This window comes from Schistocerca gregaria, chromosome 7, assembly GCF_023897955.1.
Source record: "Schistocerca gregaria isolate iqSchGreg1 chromosome 7, iqSchGreg1.2, whole genome shotgun sequence".
Lineage (NCBI taxonomy): Eukaryota > Metazoa > Arthropoda > Insecta > Orthoptera > Acrididae > Schistocerca > Schistocerca gregaria.
Window position 1 is genome coordinate 332,146,698 of NC_064926.1, and position 19,797 is coordinate 332,166,494.

Sequence of the window (19,797 nt, forward strand, 5' to 3'; positions counted from 1 at the left end):
TATCACTTTCAGTTCTTAAGTGCATTTCATTGTCACTGTGCTCCTCACGTACCCTGTCCACACATTAGAGTTTATTCAACACCACACATTCCACTGACTTATCTCACAGAAATAGTTATCTTCCACGTATTTTTCATTCTGCAATATTCCTTGGGTTACTTTCTGGTTAAATGTCAGCTTCCAGCAATAATTGCAATAGATGCAGCGCATTGTTTGATTTGTTTATTGTTGTCATTGTTCTGCTCTGTATCAATGCTACTAGCACCGTAGCTCTGTTTGAGTTACTCATCAAATAAGCAGTTCATAGCCTCATGCTGTACTCAACATTGGATACTTCCAGTCCTGCCACCTGTTGCCAATATTGTGGTTGTGTGGTACACAGTTGTGGGGCAAAGCTGTAAACATCATTGGCCTTTTGCAATATCGCACTCAAGGGGTTCATTATTATTTGAATGGTTTATGGCAATCAGGAACTGTTGCAATGATCTCCTTCTTGGTTTCTCTAATAATTCAGCAGCATTTTTCCCTTGCCACCTTAGTGGCTGTGAGGTTCTCTGCAGCAGGCTGACACTTGAGCCTACACAGTTACACCGGTCCTGATTGCAAAGTGGCAGTCATCACTCCACCAAGGGACTGGCTGCTATTTCAGCTGGCCTGAAGGCTGTTGAATGGATGCTCCAGTGACATAGTGCATCATCTGGGTAATATGATCCACCCATTCGTGGATGCTGTAACAGTACTCAAACACAACAAGTTGGCTGTGAAGCACCCACATTGCCCTGCTGAGCATTCACTGTGGTAGCTCTCTTTCGGGCACCAAGGTGTCTGGAAGGTGAATCCAGATGAGGAAGTTATCATCTGAATGCAGCTCATCAACCACTTCCCACCGAGAGGTGTGTGCATGGTCTGGAGAGCATACTGAAAGATTGATAGCAGTGAATGTCCCTGTTGTAGCACTGAAATGCATGTATGTTGAACAAATACGCAATTGCTGATGGGGGAAGTCTCCATTGCTCTACTCCTGGGGCAGGTGGTTGCTCACCTCCAAAGCACATTATGTGAGTTACAATCATCACTGAGGATGAAGGGGTGGTGGAGCTGAGTATGGTAGTCATGTAGAGCCTCTTCATCCAGCACCTCACATTGTCAACCAATGATGCACAACTGCTGTTACAGCAACTGCTTGTAGGCCACTTCTCGATTGTGCGGGAAAGATACTAGAAGTGGTAGGCACCATTGAAGAAAACAGCAACTCCTCCTTTAACTGAGGTCACCTTTTTGTGGAGAATGTAGCCACGTAGTAAGAGAATTTAAAATATGTCTCTTTAAGGCCAATACCCACTGGTCTTCCCAGAGCCAACAGACATAGCTTCTCCATGTGTCCTGAACCCATTCAAGTTCCACTAAAGTATGTAAACCATCTTAATGGTAAGCCTTTTTCTTTGTCTTTCCCCCTATAATTCCTCTGTGGTAGGGACAGTTATGTTACTTGATTGACTTGCCCGTTCTCTCAAGAAGATACCAACATCCATACCATGATATTACAGTCACAGTCTGATCCAGGTCACATTATCTGATGGCTCAGACCTGATCATTTTGGTTGTTGGTTTTCATACCCAGCTTGGATTTTGGGAATGTTGGCAAGACTGTTTTAATAGGAACGATTTGATGTCTCTCTTCTACTGTGTGTTATCGTTTCTAAAATTAGTTTCAGCAACCACCAGAATTTCATTGGTAGGAAGGCTTGGTTGTGGGACTAATGATACAGATGCGTAGCTGCATTTACAAGTGCAGGTTAATATACTCTACTCCTCTGTCAAAATCTGGCTGCCAATACTAGTCTTTTACATGTGTTGCTTCACTGCTGAGGCAAACGACTTCACAAAAGTGAGTGCCTGTGAGGCCTTAAATGTCTTCCTCACATCTGAATTGGGGATATGTTGCGTGACTAATTTCCACAGTTTCTTCTCTTTAATAAAGACAGAATGTTTCTTGTTCCAAGCTGAATGGGCTTGGAAGCAATTGACTGACTTGAATTGACTTACTTGGGTTGAAGGAAGGAAAATTAGGATTTAGTGTCTCATCTATATCAACGTCATTAGTGACAGAGTGCACATTTGAAATGTTTCAAGAAAGGAATAACCCCAGCATTGCCTGGAGTGATGTAGGGAAATTGTGGAATACCTAAGCTGGGATGTCTGGATGCAGATCTGAACCACTGTCCTCCCAAATGCGAGTCCAGTGTGCTAATCACTGCACTGCCTTGGCCAGGAAGTCTGTCAGTCACAGACAATGGGTAGACCAGTAAACTGAATATCTGGTTCAGAGAGAGCATAGTCAGATCTTCCATGTCTTGTCTGATCTTAGCCCATAGTGGTATGACTGAAGCAGTGACACTTAAAGCAGTCTATTGGATTAAGTACACAGGCTCTAACTTTAAGGCAGAGAAAGCCTGCCGCAATACAGTTAGGCACCTTCTGGAAACTGAAGGTCAGGGTAATGCATGATGACTTATGGAGCTCACCATCAACCTTATTTTTACAAACTTCTGTACTTCAGTGACACCTTGGATTTCTCATTCCTGTTCCAATTACTTGGTATCTATGTCCATGTCTTGGCATTTGTCACAACTCCTTTACAAGGATTTAGCCATATGCAGCTCACTGTTGCTAACACGTTTTCTATGTAGTTTAGCATGTAACACTTGTTCAATTGGTTAGCTTTCAGTATTTTGGTCGATAATGTACCACTACACAGCCTCTTGATGGATTTACGTTGTCCTACAAGACCCTCAAGCTCTATGGCTGTAGAAAGGTATCAGTGTTTCAAAGGAACATTCTACATATTTAACAATAAACAGATTATCTACGACACAATGTGATCCATTACTATTACAGCTTTCTCATACATTCCCAGACATCTCAGGTGCATCAGCCATGAGGTTTCTCTGCGTTTGCATGCTAACACTGCCCAGTAGACCACTCTAACCACTGGGAGTAAAGGTAAGGATTTAAGCTTCATTAATGTCTCATGAGCAACTAGGGAAGTAAGCGTCTACCCAGACAGTGCCCTGCTCAGTTGGGTAAGCCTTATACAACTGAGACGTAGCAGGTTCCCCAGAGGTCACCCACTAATGACTGTTCTGCCGTAACAGCCATGCATCTGTAGCATGCCTTAAGATTGATGATTTCTTTACAGACATTTATCCTATCCTTGCAGTATGGGCGGTTAAGTCGAGATCCCTGTTCCCCATTATAACGCAATGTTCCATCTCCGCAACACGTGGTGGTCGCTAAGTACGCCCAGAGCTTATGGTATACAGAGGACTTGTGGCTTTCCAGCTCATAGCTTAGTCTGTCAAGCCCATATCTAGCAAACAATTGCTGAGCTCCTTAAGGTGCTTGCCATTAAGAATGATCCATGGACAACATCTGACTATATTGAAAACATCACAGACATGGCAAGTATTACCGTATTTACTCAAATCTAAGGCGCACTTTTTTTCCGATTTTTGTTATCCAAAAAAGCCGCCTGCGGCTTAGAATCGAATGCAAAGTAAGAGGAAGTTCTGAAAAATGTTTTAGGTGCCGCCACAACTAACTTCTGCGTCGAATATATGTAGCGCTACACAGGCACGCTTTGCCGGCACAAAGATAAATACTGGTGCCAAAACCTCTGTCAGTAAATAAATTAAAAAGGCTACAAAACGAGCTTTTTTCTATGCCCCAAGTTTCGACTACTGCATTTTCATACATTATCCAACGAAGTAAATAGAAATTCCGTATTCTGCATCTTCGAATGTAGCAGCCTTTCAAATATTCGGAGCAACAAAAATAAATTTCTTTACACAAACATACCAACAATGCACAAGGGTTTAGGATTGTTGCACGAGTTGATATGCTGGGATTCATTAAGATTTCACGTAGTGGCACCTATTGCTTCGTGGAATTTTGTGAAGAACTTTCATTATAGTGCCAAATTCAAAAGGCGAGTTATTTCTTTTGTGGAAGGTCTAACAGTGCTGCAGGTTTGCGATACAGGATTGACGAGACCAACGTCAGGCAATGGCGACTGCAGAGAGACAAATTATTTTAATGTTCCAGTAGCAGGAAAGCATTTAGTGGGCCAAAGTGTGGCCGATATCATGCACTAGAAGTGATTTTAAATGAATTTGTCAAGGAACAGCGTCAGAAATTCCTGCCTGTGAATGCCGAAATTTTAAAAATTAAGGCACATGAAATTGCTGGAAAATTTTAAGGCTGGTCGCAGCTGGATTGATCTGTTTATGAAGTGCTGGGATTTATCATTTCGAAAGTGAACTTCAGTTGCACAGAAGCTGCCGAAAAATTATGAAGAAAAACTTGTGGAATTTCAGCGCTTCACAATTAGGCAGCGCACAGAAACGCAATACCTTCTTGGTCAGATAGGAAAGCTGACCAAACTCCCGTATATTTTGACATGCCGTCAAATTATATGGTTCACGGCATAGGAAAGAAAGACTTAAGTGTTCTTATTTCAGTGGGTGAAAATCAGCAGATGTCCGTCATGCTTGATTGCACAGCAGATGGACGTAAATTACCCCCATTCATAGTTTTCAAGCGAAACGCTTTACCAATATTGGAAGTGTTTCTAAAAACTGTAATTGCACAAACGAAACTGGGTGGTTTTGGACGACATGGTGCTGGAATGCATTGGGCGGTTGTGTGTGGAATCGTCATCCTGGCACAATGCTTGGTTTATGCAGTCTTTTGGTATTAGATGCGTACGTAGGCCATACAACACCTGCAGTAAAACGAAAATTACAGGGAAGCAAAACGGACTTGGCAGTAATTCCAGGCGAGATGACTTCAATTCTGCAACTACTTGACGGCTGTTTGAATAAACAATTTAAGGGCAAGCTTAAACGCATGTACACAAACTGGCTTTCGAAAAGCAACAGACAACTGACACCAGCAGGACGTGTAAAACACGCATGTTTGTCAATGGATTTATGATGCATGGAAGTGTGCTTCAAAGCAGACTGTGCAACAAGCATTTAAAAAATGTTTGATATACAATGCACTAGATGGTACGGAGGACGATGCTCTGTATGAAGAAATGAGCAACAAGGAAACTAGTGCTAGTGACTCAGAATCATGACTGAGATTTTAAACATTTTGTATAAGGTGTATTACAAACCTAATAAAATTTTCTTTAAATTTCAGTGATTAATTTCTAAGGTATTTTCATTCTTATGCACAGGACACAAAAGCGTGGAGAGCTGCATCAAACCAGTCTACAGACTGAAGACAACAACACACACTGCATTTGAACTCATCACTAAAAATCTACTAAGAAAAACCAACTGGCAAGACTGTTTGGGACGTATGTCAATATGGCCAACTCTACATTCTGAATTTTTTCCTACCTGTTGCTAATAGGAACTTTTATGAATTGTGAATCACATGCAGTACTCTCTTCACCATAAGAATAATACGAATGTAAACATTATGTCATGTATTCTTTCGCGTTTGCTGCTATCTCATTTAAATCCTGTCTGCCTAATAAACTACGTAACAAGAGTGAGACAACCACAAATGTGGAAGAATATACATATCATGTCACGTTTATATTTGTATTATTCTTTTGCTGAATAGTGCTATAGTCAGAAATGAAGCACAGCAATTGACCAGATTTTTAATTCTAAGATGACTCTTATTTCTGTGCAGAATGTAATGTACTAAAGAGACGTCTGCAAAGATTATCAAACGGAGAAAAATTTCCACTAAACTCTCGTTCAGAACATCTTCTGTCAAACGCAGTCAATTATTTGGTTCTTGTTTATCATTATCAAAGAAAGCAGCAGTGTAAGTAACAACAAATAGCAGTCTCTTGCCATTGTTTCGCTAATGAGACAATTCCTCCCTTTTTTTATTGTAAGCGGCGGTAGCGTGCACAAAAGCAAGCCATTCCGCGAGCGGCGACAGGTCATGAACACTCATTATCAGAATGCGACAAACAGTGCATGACACAGTACAATAATGCATTTTCAGCTTCGAGTTACATAAACCCCTATAACAATGAGAACGGCACTTATCAGATCAAAGCAAAATAAGCAATCGATTCAAACCAGACAAAACACGTGAAAAAGGAAGGGCACCCGTGTAAATACTGACGGAGTGCCTGACATAGCAATGGCTACCTGATAAAGCTTAACTGCTAAGCTTATGACTCAAACCGAACTACTGTAGCTGTATCTTCATCCATTCGAGCTTAATTGTGTCTCATGTTACAATGGACCAACTTTGTTTCAATTTGGAGGTGTGGTCTAAAACTTCCCTCTCCCCTTGAATTGCGAGTCTCAAATTTTAGGTGCGGCTTAGATTTGGCAGTTTTTTTCTCCTTGATTTCGCATCTCATTTTTCAGGTGCGGCTTAGATTCGAATGCGGCTTGGATTCGATACGGTACCCCCACGAACGAAGGTAAAGAATAAGAGATTAAGTTCTGCAATACAATGGCTATACTGAGTCTGCTGTATATTAGTGAGATGCTGATGAATAAAATAAATAACAGAAATAAAATACAGGCATCTGAAATGAGATTTCTGAGAACACTTAAAGATTACTCTATAAACGTTAAGGATAGACAACAATAGGTTCTTGAAACTTGCTGTTGAATAGCTACCCTGGGAGAAGAGACATTGGTTGTACTGTAAAAAGATGGTTGTGAAATCTGAGGTCGAAACACGCTACAAGCCGATCCATAATGAGGATGTAAGTACCTCATCAGACCAAGAAGTTTCAAGACTGGGAAAAAAATAGTCAAGACAGTGGTGTTCTATACAGTCTCCTCTCACTGTAGTACAAGGCACAGAATGTTCATATAAATATCTGAAACTGACAGAAAAATCGTTCTTTGGAATTTTGTTCAACTTGTGTATTACTTGAGCTTGAATATTGCTCATGTCATCAAGGTGTTGTCCCCTCGTGTATTTCAGCACTCTGTAATTCTGCCTCGGTTTGTACTGATTACACCAACTCTCATCACCCATGGTGATTTTTTCCCAAAAAACGACTGCCCAAATTTTGAATTTCAATCAAGTGGCAGGAATCCACGCGCTGTATTTGTTTGGGAGTCAAGGTGTGCAGGCCTAACTTTGCACACATTTTTCACTTCTTTTAATCATTCTAGAGAAAGTCTTGAAAACCTGATTTAGATATGTTTTCTCATAGTAATTTTGACACAGTACTGTTGACATGCTATGCCCACCCACCCTCTATTTAATACTGCCTGCTCACCACAGATTTGTCAAACGCATATCTGTTGTTTACAGTTGTTAGTTAAAGCTGCCTCCATAGTTACTGTGCTCACATCACTTAGAGAATAGGAATAAAATCAGTACTGGAACTATTTGAATGGATGGTGTAAAAAAATAAGCAAGTAAGTAAATAAATATGCTGCATTCACAGTGGCACCGACAACAGTCATCCGATGTTGCTACAGGTTGCTCAATAACATCAGCCGACAACTTTGTCACTGTGCTTCCGAACTCATTTGTCAGTTTTTGATGGGATCGAGGACGTTAGGTTAGGTTGGAATCTATTTTATGAACAAAGTACGTTACATTTTAACCTCTAAGGATGGGACAGATACCACGATGCCTCTGTGCTTGGAGGAAAGTGCTGCACTGCACTTTTGCCATTAAAAAATGTAAGTAAATGAGCTATATCTGTCTCGAAAAGAACACGGTGAATACAGAAAGTACGGTCCTCAGTTACTGGAATTATCAGACAAATTTTACAAATATATGAGATTAAGGAAAAAGCACCATCCAATAATAGTTAAAAATGCTTTAACTTTGTGATGCCACATTCCTTCTCTCACCAGCTATTTGTGTCAGAATGGACAACTACCTTAGAAACTAACAGGCCATAATTGATGATTTTCATATTTAAATGTATGTATTACTGAAGTATGTAGTTTTAGTGATACAATGCACTAATGATCTTTCCAAGACACGTTGTTCAGAATGTGGTTTATTGTGATACTGTGGCAGGATGTGCAACGGTGGTGTGTTAAGTTTTTGCACAGAGTATACGCAGATAATGGTTAATTTATATGGTAAAAGTACATGTTTCTATTATATGGTACATGCATAAAATGTGTGTGTGTGTAAGTAAGCAAATATTATCTAATTAACGAAAGGTAGATCCGTGGTTTCACAGCAGCTCACTTTATTCTAAAAATTGTGAAAATTAATGCAGTACTGGCAGGACATTCAGATCTAGTACACTTCTCAGCTCTATAAACACTTATCCAGTGGATTTGAGATAGGAAGTAATAATATAACTGGAGACTTATTATTTCAGATTGAGTGTTGATTTATTCGATACTGAATAAATTAAAAATTTTGTAGTATAGGTATTTGAGGTGCAAGAATGAGAATATTAGATTTTAAATCAGTATTCACAGCATTGTAAATAACATCCAACATATCACACAAACTTTGAAACTGCACTTTTCGGTATGTGGTGTAAGCCTAATATTAGAAAGATGTCAAATATCATAGTGTCACTTCTTAGTTTTATTTGAACCAAAACTGCATCTTTAATGTGAGAATCTGATTTTTTAATAGATCTCTAATCACACTCCAAGTAGGGGCCTACTCGAAATCTGTTTTGCTGAATTTAATATTGTGCAGGCATAGGTCAATTAACCTTCAATGACTGTCATTCATTAAACATATGAAAGACAATACTCTGAACACCTAAAGCACTGCAAAGTGGAAACATATACGTACACCACATTTGCAAAGCTCTTCATCTAGCAGAATCACCAACCTACTGCCATAAGAGTGATGCCAGTAAGCAGCAATAATAATTCGTAGACAGCTGATGTCCACCTACCACAACCCAAAAAGATCCACTTCAGTAATTTTATGCCATAGATAAGCCATCCTTGCCACTTGAACAAATTATTTTTTTACGTTATAATCCACACCTAAAATTTCTGATGAAGATTTTGCCCACTTGTAGTTTTCAATAAATCTGCAATTTCAGTCCGTAGATCCCAAACTATATCCCGGTTATGATATTTTTTATGCTCAAGATGCCACGAACTCCGCCTTTGACTAAACTTATCAGCTTCTCAAGAGCAGTTCATGTTTCGTGTCGTGTTAGCCATTATGGGGGTGGGGGCTGAGGGTGGGGACTATTTCAATTTTACCGGTTGTAGTCTGTAACATGTAAATTCAGACAATGAGGTCAGCTACACTGTGACCGCACACAGGTAGTGGTGAACTGATTTGAAATGATCAGCTGGCCTTGTCCGATGTCGGTCGTCGACAGAATCTACTGATACTGTTGCCACTGTGATGCACCTAAGTATAAATTTATAGAACGTGCAGAAAACACACTATGAACCATTTTACTTACTTTTTTCCAAAGAGCATTAATAGCTTGCATCTGCAGGAGTTGTAACTTCCGCTCACTTTCCAAAGCAGCTCTTGTTGCTTGCATATCAGATGAAAGCTTTCTGTAAGTTGTAACACACATTAAATCTTTGTTCCATAAGGTTATCCACAGGGTTTTATTTAAAAACTTGTATTAGATGCACAAGAATAATGCATAAGACATAAGTACAGTGACAAGCTAACCAAGCCTGCAAATGACCCAGTAAACTCAGTTTGCAAGCGACACATTATTTTTCTGAGTAATCCATAGTGATAACAGGATGTGAAATTATGAACCATCATTATCTATGTTTTGTTCTTCGATGCTCCTTGACAAGAATTTTCCTTACCTTACATCACCAACTCTATCTTATACAGTTAAGGACAGATCCATGACTTGGTGTGATGTTTCACTTTCATGAATTTTTATCCATAATTTTTTGCCTGTTTCCAATCTACCTTTTCCTCGTGACCGTGTCCTAGCAGTTGAGCTATACACCAGCTAACCAGCAGATGCCTTTTACTGTCCTTAGGTTAGTTAGGTTTAAGTAGTTCTAAGTTCTAGGGGACTAATGACCTCAGATGTTGAGTCCCATAGTGCTCAGAGCCATTTGAACCACTTTTACTGTCCTACAACGTATTTTTTTTCTATGTCAAAGATAATGAAATGAACATTATACTGTGAGGGTATAGAGATGCAAATTAATAATTTGGGAGTGCCATGCATCACATGATGGAGCCCCTCTATGACGAAGTTTCTTGATGATGGTCAACAATGATCTGTAAAATGGAGTAAAGAAGAATTTTGTCGATAGCCTTAGAACAGTTCATTGATGCTTGTATTACTAATGAGTTGTAACTTGAATTGTGATTAAAGTCTGTTTGTAATCTGGCAAATAAAACCAGATCATCTTCCAGGACAATTGAATATTTCTTCTTTCTAAAAAACAATTTTCAAAAAGAACTTAATGGGAGAAGTGGGGAGTTATGCCAGCTGAAGGTAAAAGCAAGCATAAAGATGGTGAAACCCTTATAAAACATTTTCCAAATCACTAGAATCAAATAGCAGGTGTTAAAAGAACTTCTGCTGGAAAATTTATGAAACAAGTTACACACATGAAAGGCCAAAGATAGCATACCTCAGCTTAAAAGTACAACATTCTACTGAACTTCTAAATAATAATAATAATAATAATGATAATAATAATAATAATAAATGTACACACAGTAGAACAAATAAGAAGCACGGGACTAATAGAGAAAACAACAAAAAATCATTGCCTAAGAAAAATAAATGAAGGCAAGATGTTTGTTCGAATAAAAACTGATACACGGTTTCAATAAAATTGGTCTGGGTGTGTGAACACATCGCTATGTAATGAAAGTACTAACAGCTTGAATGCAGGATGCCTGTGAAAGCAGCTGGAATGTTAGTAGTTTTATCACATCATGATGAGGTCTCACACCAAAAAGAACTTTACTGAAATAGTTTCTGGTAATGAAAGATTCACTTTGCCATTAATTTACTGACCTCAAACTGCATAATGGGTACAGTACTACTGACAACAAAACCGACCGAAATATTGTGGCCGTTGGACACTATGGACCGACAGTACACCCATAGACTGTTCGAGCAAGAAATACGCTGCGAGAAGTTGAAGAATCACATTTAATATTATTCATCACAGTTGGTATACGAGACACAAATATATAAATTTTTTAACATACAGGGAAGAAATCTGCCTTGAGTAACAAATCATAATATTCAAGATGTTCACAACTTTACGAGCTCAGTTGCTTAAAATCTGTATTTTGTCAATGTTTGTAAGCAACAGTTTTCACACACACACACAGATGTTAATTACAAATACCAAAGAAGGAATGTGATGAAATATTTACTGCTAAACCATCAGATTAATTAGTCATAGTTGTGAAATAGTAACATGACTCACCAGAAGAATGGCACAATTAGAGTACAACCTGGGGGAAGACCAACTTCAGATGTAGAGAAATAGAGCATGTGAAGCCATAGTGACCCAACAACTGATTTTAACAGATAGGTTGGGGGGGGGGGGGGGGGGGGGGAGAGAGGAAAATCCAAATTTCTGTCATACGTAGATTTAAAAATAAAGACTGCTACCTCGCATACACTCTTTGAAATGCAGACAGTAGCATGAATAAAATACAGGGAACAAAAGATTATCTACAACTGTGAAACCAAGGCAGTAATTAAGAATTGAGTAACACTGGGTTGTAATCTATCACTCACTTCAACCTGTACTGAGAGCAAGCAGTAAAAGAAATCAAGAAGACATCTTAATAGGGAAAGTGTGAAATAACTGATGGCAGAAGTAAAGAAGACTGGCAATGCCAAGACAAGTTTTCCTGGAAGAGAAATACGCTGATGTCAAATGTAAATTTAATAGTGAGGAAGTGTTTTTTGAAAGTATTTAAATTGTAGCTTTATATGGAAGTGAAATGTTTATAATAAGCAAAATAAGGAAAAAAAATCTTTTCAAAGGTGGCGCAATAGAAGTATGCGGAAAACCAGGTACTGTAAGTAGATCAGAATACTAACAAAGATATACTGAATCAAAATGGGAAGGAAAGAGCTTTATGGCACAATTTGATTAGGCATGAACACAGTAAGAGGGTTCAAATGTATATTACAAAGTGGATATTTTGGTACCCGATACCAGTTGAAGGTTGCCTATCTAATAGCTTCCAGGGACAACAAAAATTTGCTTTTGATATTTCATGTAATTATTGCCCAAATTTAAAACACCCATAAACTGCTCAGTAAAAGTTATAGTCTTACTACTTCCAACAAATATTACATGCAATTTCAAACTTTTATGAAACTTTTTCTCTCCGAACCTCCCAAAAAGAGATGAAAGGAAAAAGTTTCTCATTTAACTACATTTTCTAGACACAAAGGAATTAAAGACATTAGCTGTCGGTGGGCAATGGGACAAGCTGAAAATTTGTGCCATGTCAGGATTTGAAACCAAACCTCCTGCTTACTAGGTAGCTGCACTGACCACTGCCATTCGGACACAGTGGTCTCCACAACCACATGGACTACTCTACCATGTCATCCGTCAAACACAAGCACTTGCACGTGCCTGTGGAAGGAAAAGGTCCCGAGTTCAAGTCTCGATCCGGTACACTGTTTTAATCTGCCAGGAAGTTTCATATCAGCACACAATCTGCTGTAGAGTGAAAATTTCATTCTAGAAACATCCCCCAGGCTGTGGCTAAGCCATGTCTCTGCAATATGCTTTCTTCCAGGAGTGCTAGTTCTGCAAGGTTCGCAGGAGAGCTTCTGTGAAGTTTGGAAGGCAGGAGATGAGGTAGTGGTGGAATTAAAGCTGTGACGACGGGGCGTGAGTGATGCTTGGGTAGCTCAGCTGATAGAGCACTTGCCAGCAAAAGGCAAAGGTCGCGAGTTCGAGTCTTGGTCCGGCACACAGTTTCAATCTGCCAGGAAGTTTCACAAATTATCAACTAATACCACACACTACTGATGTAGTGCCCCTGCTCACTGGCCTCTTTACTTGCAGCATCTCGCCTATTGCCATTAAGAGTTCGAGCTTGGTATGCATCTGTACTGAAGGTATAACTGACTGTCATCGCCATAATTATATACATGTCGTGTCTGAAAGAATGGACACCACATATATATACTACATTTTGTTCTTTAATGCAGAAAATCTTCAGCATCAAACATGCTGTTTTAATTTATAAATTCTTTACTACAAACTCTATTTGCAACCCTGTTTACAGACAGTATCCAAATATACCACTGACTGTAGCTGCACAATTACATCACTGTTTGATGCATAGTTCAGGAGATATGACGTGAAACATTGAGACTTTACTTCTGCTTAAAAAGGAGTGCAAATTAGCCAGGCTATATTCACCCCGTGTTTTATAACGACTGTGCTCAGTGACTCCCAACAAACTTTAAATACTATTTCAAATCTCTTCTAAATTTTCTCTCTCTTACAGGCCAATCTTAAATATTTAACACGTTAACTCATTCATTAATGTACAGTGCAGTAGCTATGTGGACGTGACAGACTTCCACAAGACAAATTATCATGGAGAGCAGCATCATACCAGTTTTCTGACTGAAGGCAGAAGCAGCAGCAACAACAACAAAACTATGACAAAAATGAGTACTTTTTATAAAAACCAGCTATCTGGAACTAGTAATGATTGCACAAAACTGAAGCACAGAGACTTAATGAAACACTGTTTTGCCTAGTACTGTAGTTTCCTTATGTGGACTGCGTTGTACATAATTACATCAAACACTGTTCCTTTGAACTTCCTGTGTGAGTGCATTCTGTCATGAAAAAACACCACCTATTATGGGGGAAAAAACTCCCCATTTTCACTGCAACAATTGCCATGAAATACTGGAAACTAGTAAGTGCCTCTTCCCCTAGGTTTGATTTCTAATTCTGAATCACAGATCCATGAGCCACAATCAAACTGTAATTCTGAAACACAGATAAAGCTCTTCTTACCAGTTTCTGGTCATGTGATAGTAAATGGATCATGTTGCAATGCTGGTTCACATAATCAGGTGTGCGCATGTATAAAGCAAAACACCTTCTTTCCTTCGTATGTGGGCTGTGTGGTGTTTACAGACCTAATACTAAGTTGGATGCTAGCTGGTTGGTTTGGGGAGTAAAGGGACCAAACTATGGGGTCACCAATCCCTCTTTTCTCATTTAAAAAGTTCTCGAGTTAAACAGCCCAAAAAGGAATCGTGGAAAGTAAAAGGCGTAAAACTAACATTGAATCACACTGAAAGACAAAACTACATAAGCTAACAGAAAGGGGAAAACATACACTAAAAGGAAAAGATAATGGAAGGTATTAAAGTAGCATAGCAGATGGTCTGGGCGCTCGTTCACAAAAATAAAAAAGGATGAACCAGCCACCCTACAACACACTAAAATCTCAAGCTTGAAAGACAAGCTTAGAGGAACAAAGATAGGGAAAAGATGAACACCAAGGTGAACAAACAGCAAAGAAAGAGTGAGGAAGAGTTAAAATAAAGGGAGGGTGGAGGCGTGGGAGCGAAGGCCAGATGCCCACCCTTAGATTGTGTGATAAGTTAAGTGGGCATTGAAGATCAGTCCCAAAAAGCGGTAAGTCTTCACTTCATAAAGTAGTTGGTCATTGAGGTAAAGTTCTGGATATGGGTGGGCACTATGACGACAACCGTGCACGGCACAAGTCTTGGCGGCTGAAAAATGAAAGCCATTAGTGAGGGCCCACAACTGCTGCTTCCATATGGCTCCCTGCAACTGGAGTTCAGACACACCAATGGAAGCAGAACAGAAGGAAATACAAATATCATCAGCATATAGGAGAGGAGATACTGAGGACCCTACCTCTAGAGCGAGGCCATTAACGACAATTAAAAAGAGTGGGACACTAAGGACAGAGCCCCGCAGGACCACATTCTCTTGTATATGGGGCGCAGTGTGGGAAGCACTGCCGCAGAAACTCCACTCATGCAAAGTAGCGAGGATGTGGTGTCAAAAGGCCTATCGAATGGCAGACTCCAGGTGCACAAAGTTGTCAACAGTGGAGTGCCCTTGGCGAAAACTGCCCTTGGACTGAGCCAGAAGGGCCCAAACTCTAGGAGCCAACACAATGGCCAACTCACTATACATTCAAACAGCTTGCACAGAACGTTGGTGAGGTTGATAGGAGGATAGCTATCCACATCTAGCGGGTTCTTACCAGGCTTTAGCACTAGAACAATGACACTTTCCCACCACTGCGATGGAAATTCGCGATCGCTCCAGATACGGATGAAGACGGCAAGGAGGTGGCGCTGGTAATCCACTGACAGTTGTTTAATCATTTTGGAATCAATGTGGTCTGGGCCAGGGGATGTGTCAGGACATTTGGAAAGGGCACTGAGAAATTCCCATTCACTGAACGGAGCATTAAATGGCTCAGGGTGGCTTGGAGCAAAAGAGAGATGTTGTCGTTCCACCTGCTGTTTGAGGAGAGAAAAGATGGGGCAGTAATTTGCAAGCATAATGTTCAGCAAGACACACTGCAATTATGCCTCAATTGGCAGGTACACCTCCATGTGTGGGAATTTCAGTACCAGGTACACTGCAGGGTCTGATAGCTGTCAAGTCATCTGAGCCTGGTAAAATTGGGAAGGAGAAATTCGTGCTCCAGTGGTGGAGAGATATCATTCCCAACAGTCCTGCTTCCACTGTTTGATGAGTAGGCACTTATGATGTTGGAGGATCCTCCTATGGTCTCTAATGGCTGCAGTGATTTCTGGCAACCACCAAGGTATGGACTTCAGCCAGGGACAACCTGGTGAACAAGGGACTGCCGATTCAGCTGATGGTGCGGATCGCCTCATCAGTGTTGCCATGCAATGGAGATTCAACAGTGGTAGCGAAGGTGAAAAAATCCCAGTCAGCATTTGTAAGAGCCCACCAGAGTGGAAAGTGGTCACTAGCAGACAAGTTGTCATGAGCTCCCCAGTGGATAGAGGGGGAGAAGGCCAGGACTGCAGATCAGATCATTTGCCAAGTAATATGCCAAGTGTCACACTGAAGTGGGTGGGGGCACATGTATTTAGGAGGCAAAGGTCGAGTTGAATTAGTAGGTCCTCAACATCTTTAACACAGCCAGTGACCTTGGTTTCACCCCACAAAGAGTTATGGGTGTTAAAATCACCCAGAAGAAGAAAAGGCAGGGGAGTTGCAAAATTAGTGCAGCCTATACATGGGGTTACGCTTCACCATCTGGAGGGGAGGTAGATGTTACAGATGGTAATTTCCTGTGTTGTCTTCATACTGACAGCCACAGCTTCTAAAGGTGTTTGAAGGGGGCACAGGTTCGCTACAGACAGAGGAAAGGACATAGATAAAAGCTCCAGCTGACAGTCTGTCACAGTCACTAGTGTTTCTGTAGTACCCTCCATAGTCACAAAGGATGGGGGTCTGCACTGTGGGAAACCAGGTTTCCTTGAAGGGCAGTGCCAAAAGCAGGTGTAACACTTAAAAGATTTGTCATAACTCAGCCAGGTAGGAGAAGAAAACCACTGTAGTTCCACTGGAGGATACCACTTTTGGTAGTCGGGGAAGGCATGAAGTGACCAAGAAGGCAGTTTATGCCTCAGCATCACCTGCTGCCACCGGTTGAGTATCTGTATCAATTTCCACTGCGGGTGAGGCGTTGGCAAGATCCAGGTCCTCAGGAGATGCTAAAATCTCCACCACCTCCTCAGACACAGAACTTGTAGGGAGTGGCAATGTTGGGGCCACCAGAGGGTCCCGCTTCTTAGTAGACTACTTCTTCGTCTGCTTGTTCTCTCGCTTCTCTATAGGGGCTTGCTGGGGGTACTTCTCCAAAGCCGCTTCAGGCATGGAGGAAGACCGTGAAGCCCTTCATCCAGCAGCTTGTGGGTCCTTCAGCCACTGGCGAGTGTCTACTTTTGCATTAGTGGAGACCTTGGAAGGGAGAGAGGGAGAGTCCCAAGTGACCCCTTCAGTACGAGAGGAGGTGGAGGAGACTGTAGGCTATCCATCTGTGGGATGTGGACCGATGTCTCTGGCACTTGGCGGGGTATTGCTCCCAAAGTAGGTGCTTTGGGAGCAACAGAAGAGGAGATGCATCCAACCGCCAAGGGTGCAGAAGTATTCAGGTGGCCTGGACGACCCACTGTACAAGGTATAGATGTCAAAGTGTAAGTGAGGGTGATGTTGACGTAGATACAGCATACATAGATGTCGAGGGATGGAGTGTAACTGTTCAAATTTACATCTAGCCACTTGGTAAGTCTGCCAGTCAAGCATATTGTACTCTATAATTTTCTGCTCCTTCAGGAGTACCGTGCAGTCTGACATGAAGGGAGAGGTGCTCTGAACAGTTGACCCAAGTGGGAGGAGGTGCACATGGAGTATTGGGACACAGTGGACGACCGCAGTCTCAACATGTGCCCGACACTTAAAGCACAACATAGGGTGAGGGACATTTGGCTTTATGTAACATAAGTATACCATCACCTTGACCTTTTCCGACAAATTAAGCACCCTCAAAGACCTAGATGAAAGCACCGGTAGCAACCCCATTTTCTTTGGGTCCCCTATAGACCCACCAGATGAAGTAAACACCTTGTCTAAACTGGCGCAAAGCTTGTCGTCAGACTGCAAGAGAAGATCACAATGGAAAATAAGCCCTTGGACCATGTTGAGGCTTTTATGGGGGGGTCACAGAAACGGGAATATCACCCTGCTGGTCACAGGTGAGCAACGCCCGGGACTGGGCTGGATATGCTGTCTGAATGAGGACTGCCCCACTTCTCATTTTCGACAGTGCAGCCACTTCTCCAAACTTGTATCAAAGTATTTGACAAAAAATAGAGGCTTTGCAGCCAGAAAGGAGTCCCCAACCATTCTGCTGCAGATTAAATACCTTGGAAAATAAGACTCACTCTTTTCCACAGTTCTACATTCCTCCAATGGTATGGCTAGGGAGGGGAATGATTTGGGGTAATATCTCCCAGCATTAAAGTTTATTTTTCCATTAATCCCCAGCAAAAGATGACTTGGTCCACTTCATTGTGGGTCATCCCTACTGATGGCACCCGGTCCTACCAGGGGCTCTCCCCACGGCCATCACCTGACTACAGCAAAGGCCACATGGTGTGATGGCCATCGCCGGGAGTCCCAATGCCCTAACAAGACAGACATCTACTCCTTGGCATACATAGGGAGTTTGCAGCTCAGGTATCAGCAGTGCGATCCCTGTGTTGTTAACCACAATGGACTTGCTACTTTGCTGGACATCGGATGCCAAGAAATCCAATATTGTCCTGGGGATGAAAGCGGACAGTGGACTAGGGAAGCAGATGATGTACCCTGTAAGCTGTCTTTGCCCAGATAACTGGATTGCACATGGAGTTGCAGATCCAGGACAATAATGAGGTGCAGAAGATCTAATTACACACTGGATATATGGCGCACCACATAAGGGTTCCTTCCCCAAATAGCCCGTGCTTCAGATAATTTTGAAACGTGTAGGTCAAACCCTGAAAGGGGACAATAACTGATTAGAGCAAAAAGTTTCTTTTGGAGGGTAACCTCAAAACCACACCAGACAGATATTCTGTTGTTCTTTAGGGAGTATATACATCCTCAAGTGAGGATATTCCAACCAAAGATACATCTCTGAATGAAAAATAACCATAGCAATTATTCAATCTCAAGTGCAGTAGGTCAAGACACTGTCCATTGGGCTGCAACTTGTAATGAAAATGACAACTGCAAATGTAGCAGTATCCACGTTGACAATGACGGAAGGCAAACAAACGTAAATGAAGAGATCCCATGCAGCAGAATGTGCCTACTAATGATGTACAAAATAATATTCCTGAATCAGATAGAAATCAGTTATTTAAAAAGAGGACAAAATGGAGATGGAAACATTAGTATGGAAACCACCACAGTAAGACCAGGAACAAATGTTGCATCCAAAACAAGGACTATTTTACTCAAAGAAATGTCTTCCAAGAAGGTAAAAAGTCCCAATGTCTTCTGTCCCTGCAAATGTTTCGAAAGAGAGAGGACATTGCTAGGAAAGAATGTGACAAATATTATAATGCTGAATCTCCTGATGCCCAGCAGGCATATTTGCTCGTTGTTTTCTGATTTCGAAAACATCAAGCAAAGCAAGTTTAGTAGGTTATATGGACTGTGTGGAGTGGTCATATTTAAACCATTCTTTATACGGACATTAAGGATATCAAGTTGTAAAGTAAATAATGCTTTGCAAAAAAGAAAGTCCCAAAATATAAATCTTTAATGTTATTTGCAGTGTTGAAATTGTTTTATGTTTCAAAAAATCAATGGAAGATATTCCCCAGCAACAATAATGACAGTTTTCTTACCTTCAGTAAGTTTTTCAATAATGTTTAGCTTAGAAAACATTTATTATTTATTTGAGCTTTGATTACAATATACTGCACCTCATCAACTTGTGAAAGCCATGGTTCACTACTAATGCCTTATTGTTACAACAGGTCTAATGCTGTATTTGTTATGCATAACGAGACCAACAGATTTTCAAGTCTTTTAGTATATTGATGCATAACAGAAGCTTATGAGCAGCAGTTGAACATAAATAGGCTAACAATCATTTTCATTATTTTTTCATGTTGTTTAGAAAGTAATTACACTGAGGTTCCACTCCTAAGTGAAATAGTACTAAGCATGCTTCAGTATAAAAAAGGCTCAACAATGAATACATTTTGAAAGGAGTGGAAAATTTGGGCTCCACTATCTTACACATGATATTTTGGCACTTAATC

At 40.8% G+C, this 19,797-nt stretch overlaps 1 protein-coding gene across 3 annotated transcripts in view; it reads right to left on the reverse strand.

Moving 5' to 3' along the window:
• LOC126282198 (uncharacterized) overlaps nt 1-19,797 on the reverse strand; it is a 190,674-nt gene that overhangs the window by 45,902 nt on the left and 124,975 nt on the right. For all 3 annotated transcript variants that reach the window (XM_049981732.1, XM_049981733.1, XM_049981731.1), the window contains one exon: nt 9,415-9,514. In XM_049981732.1, the coding sequence (XP_049837689.1) occupies nt 9,415-9,514 (100 nt within the window). The remainder of the gene's footprint in view (nt 1-9,414; nt 9,515-19,797) is intronic.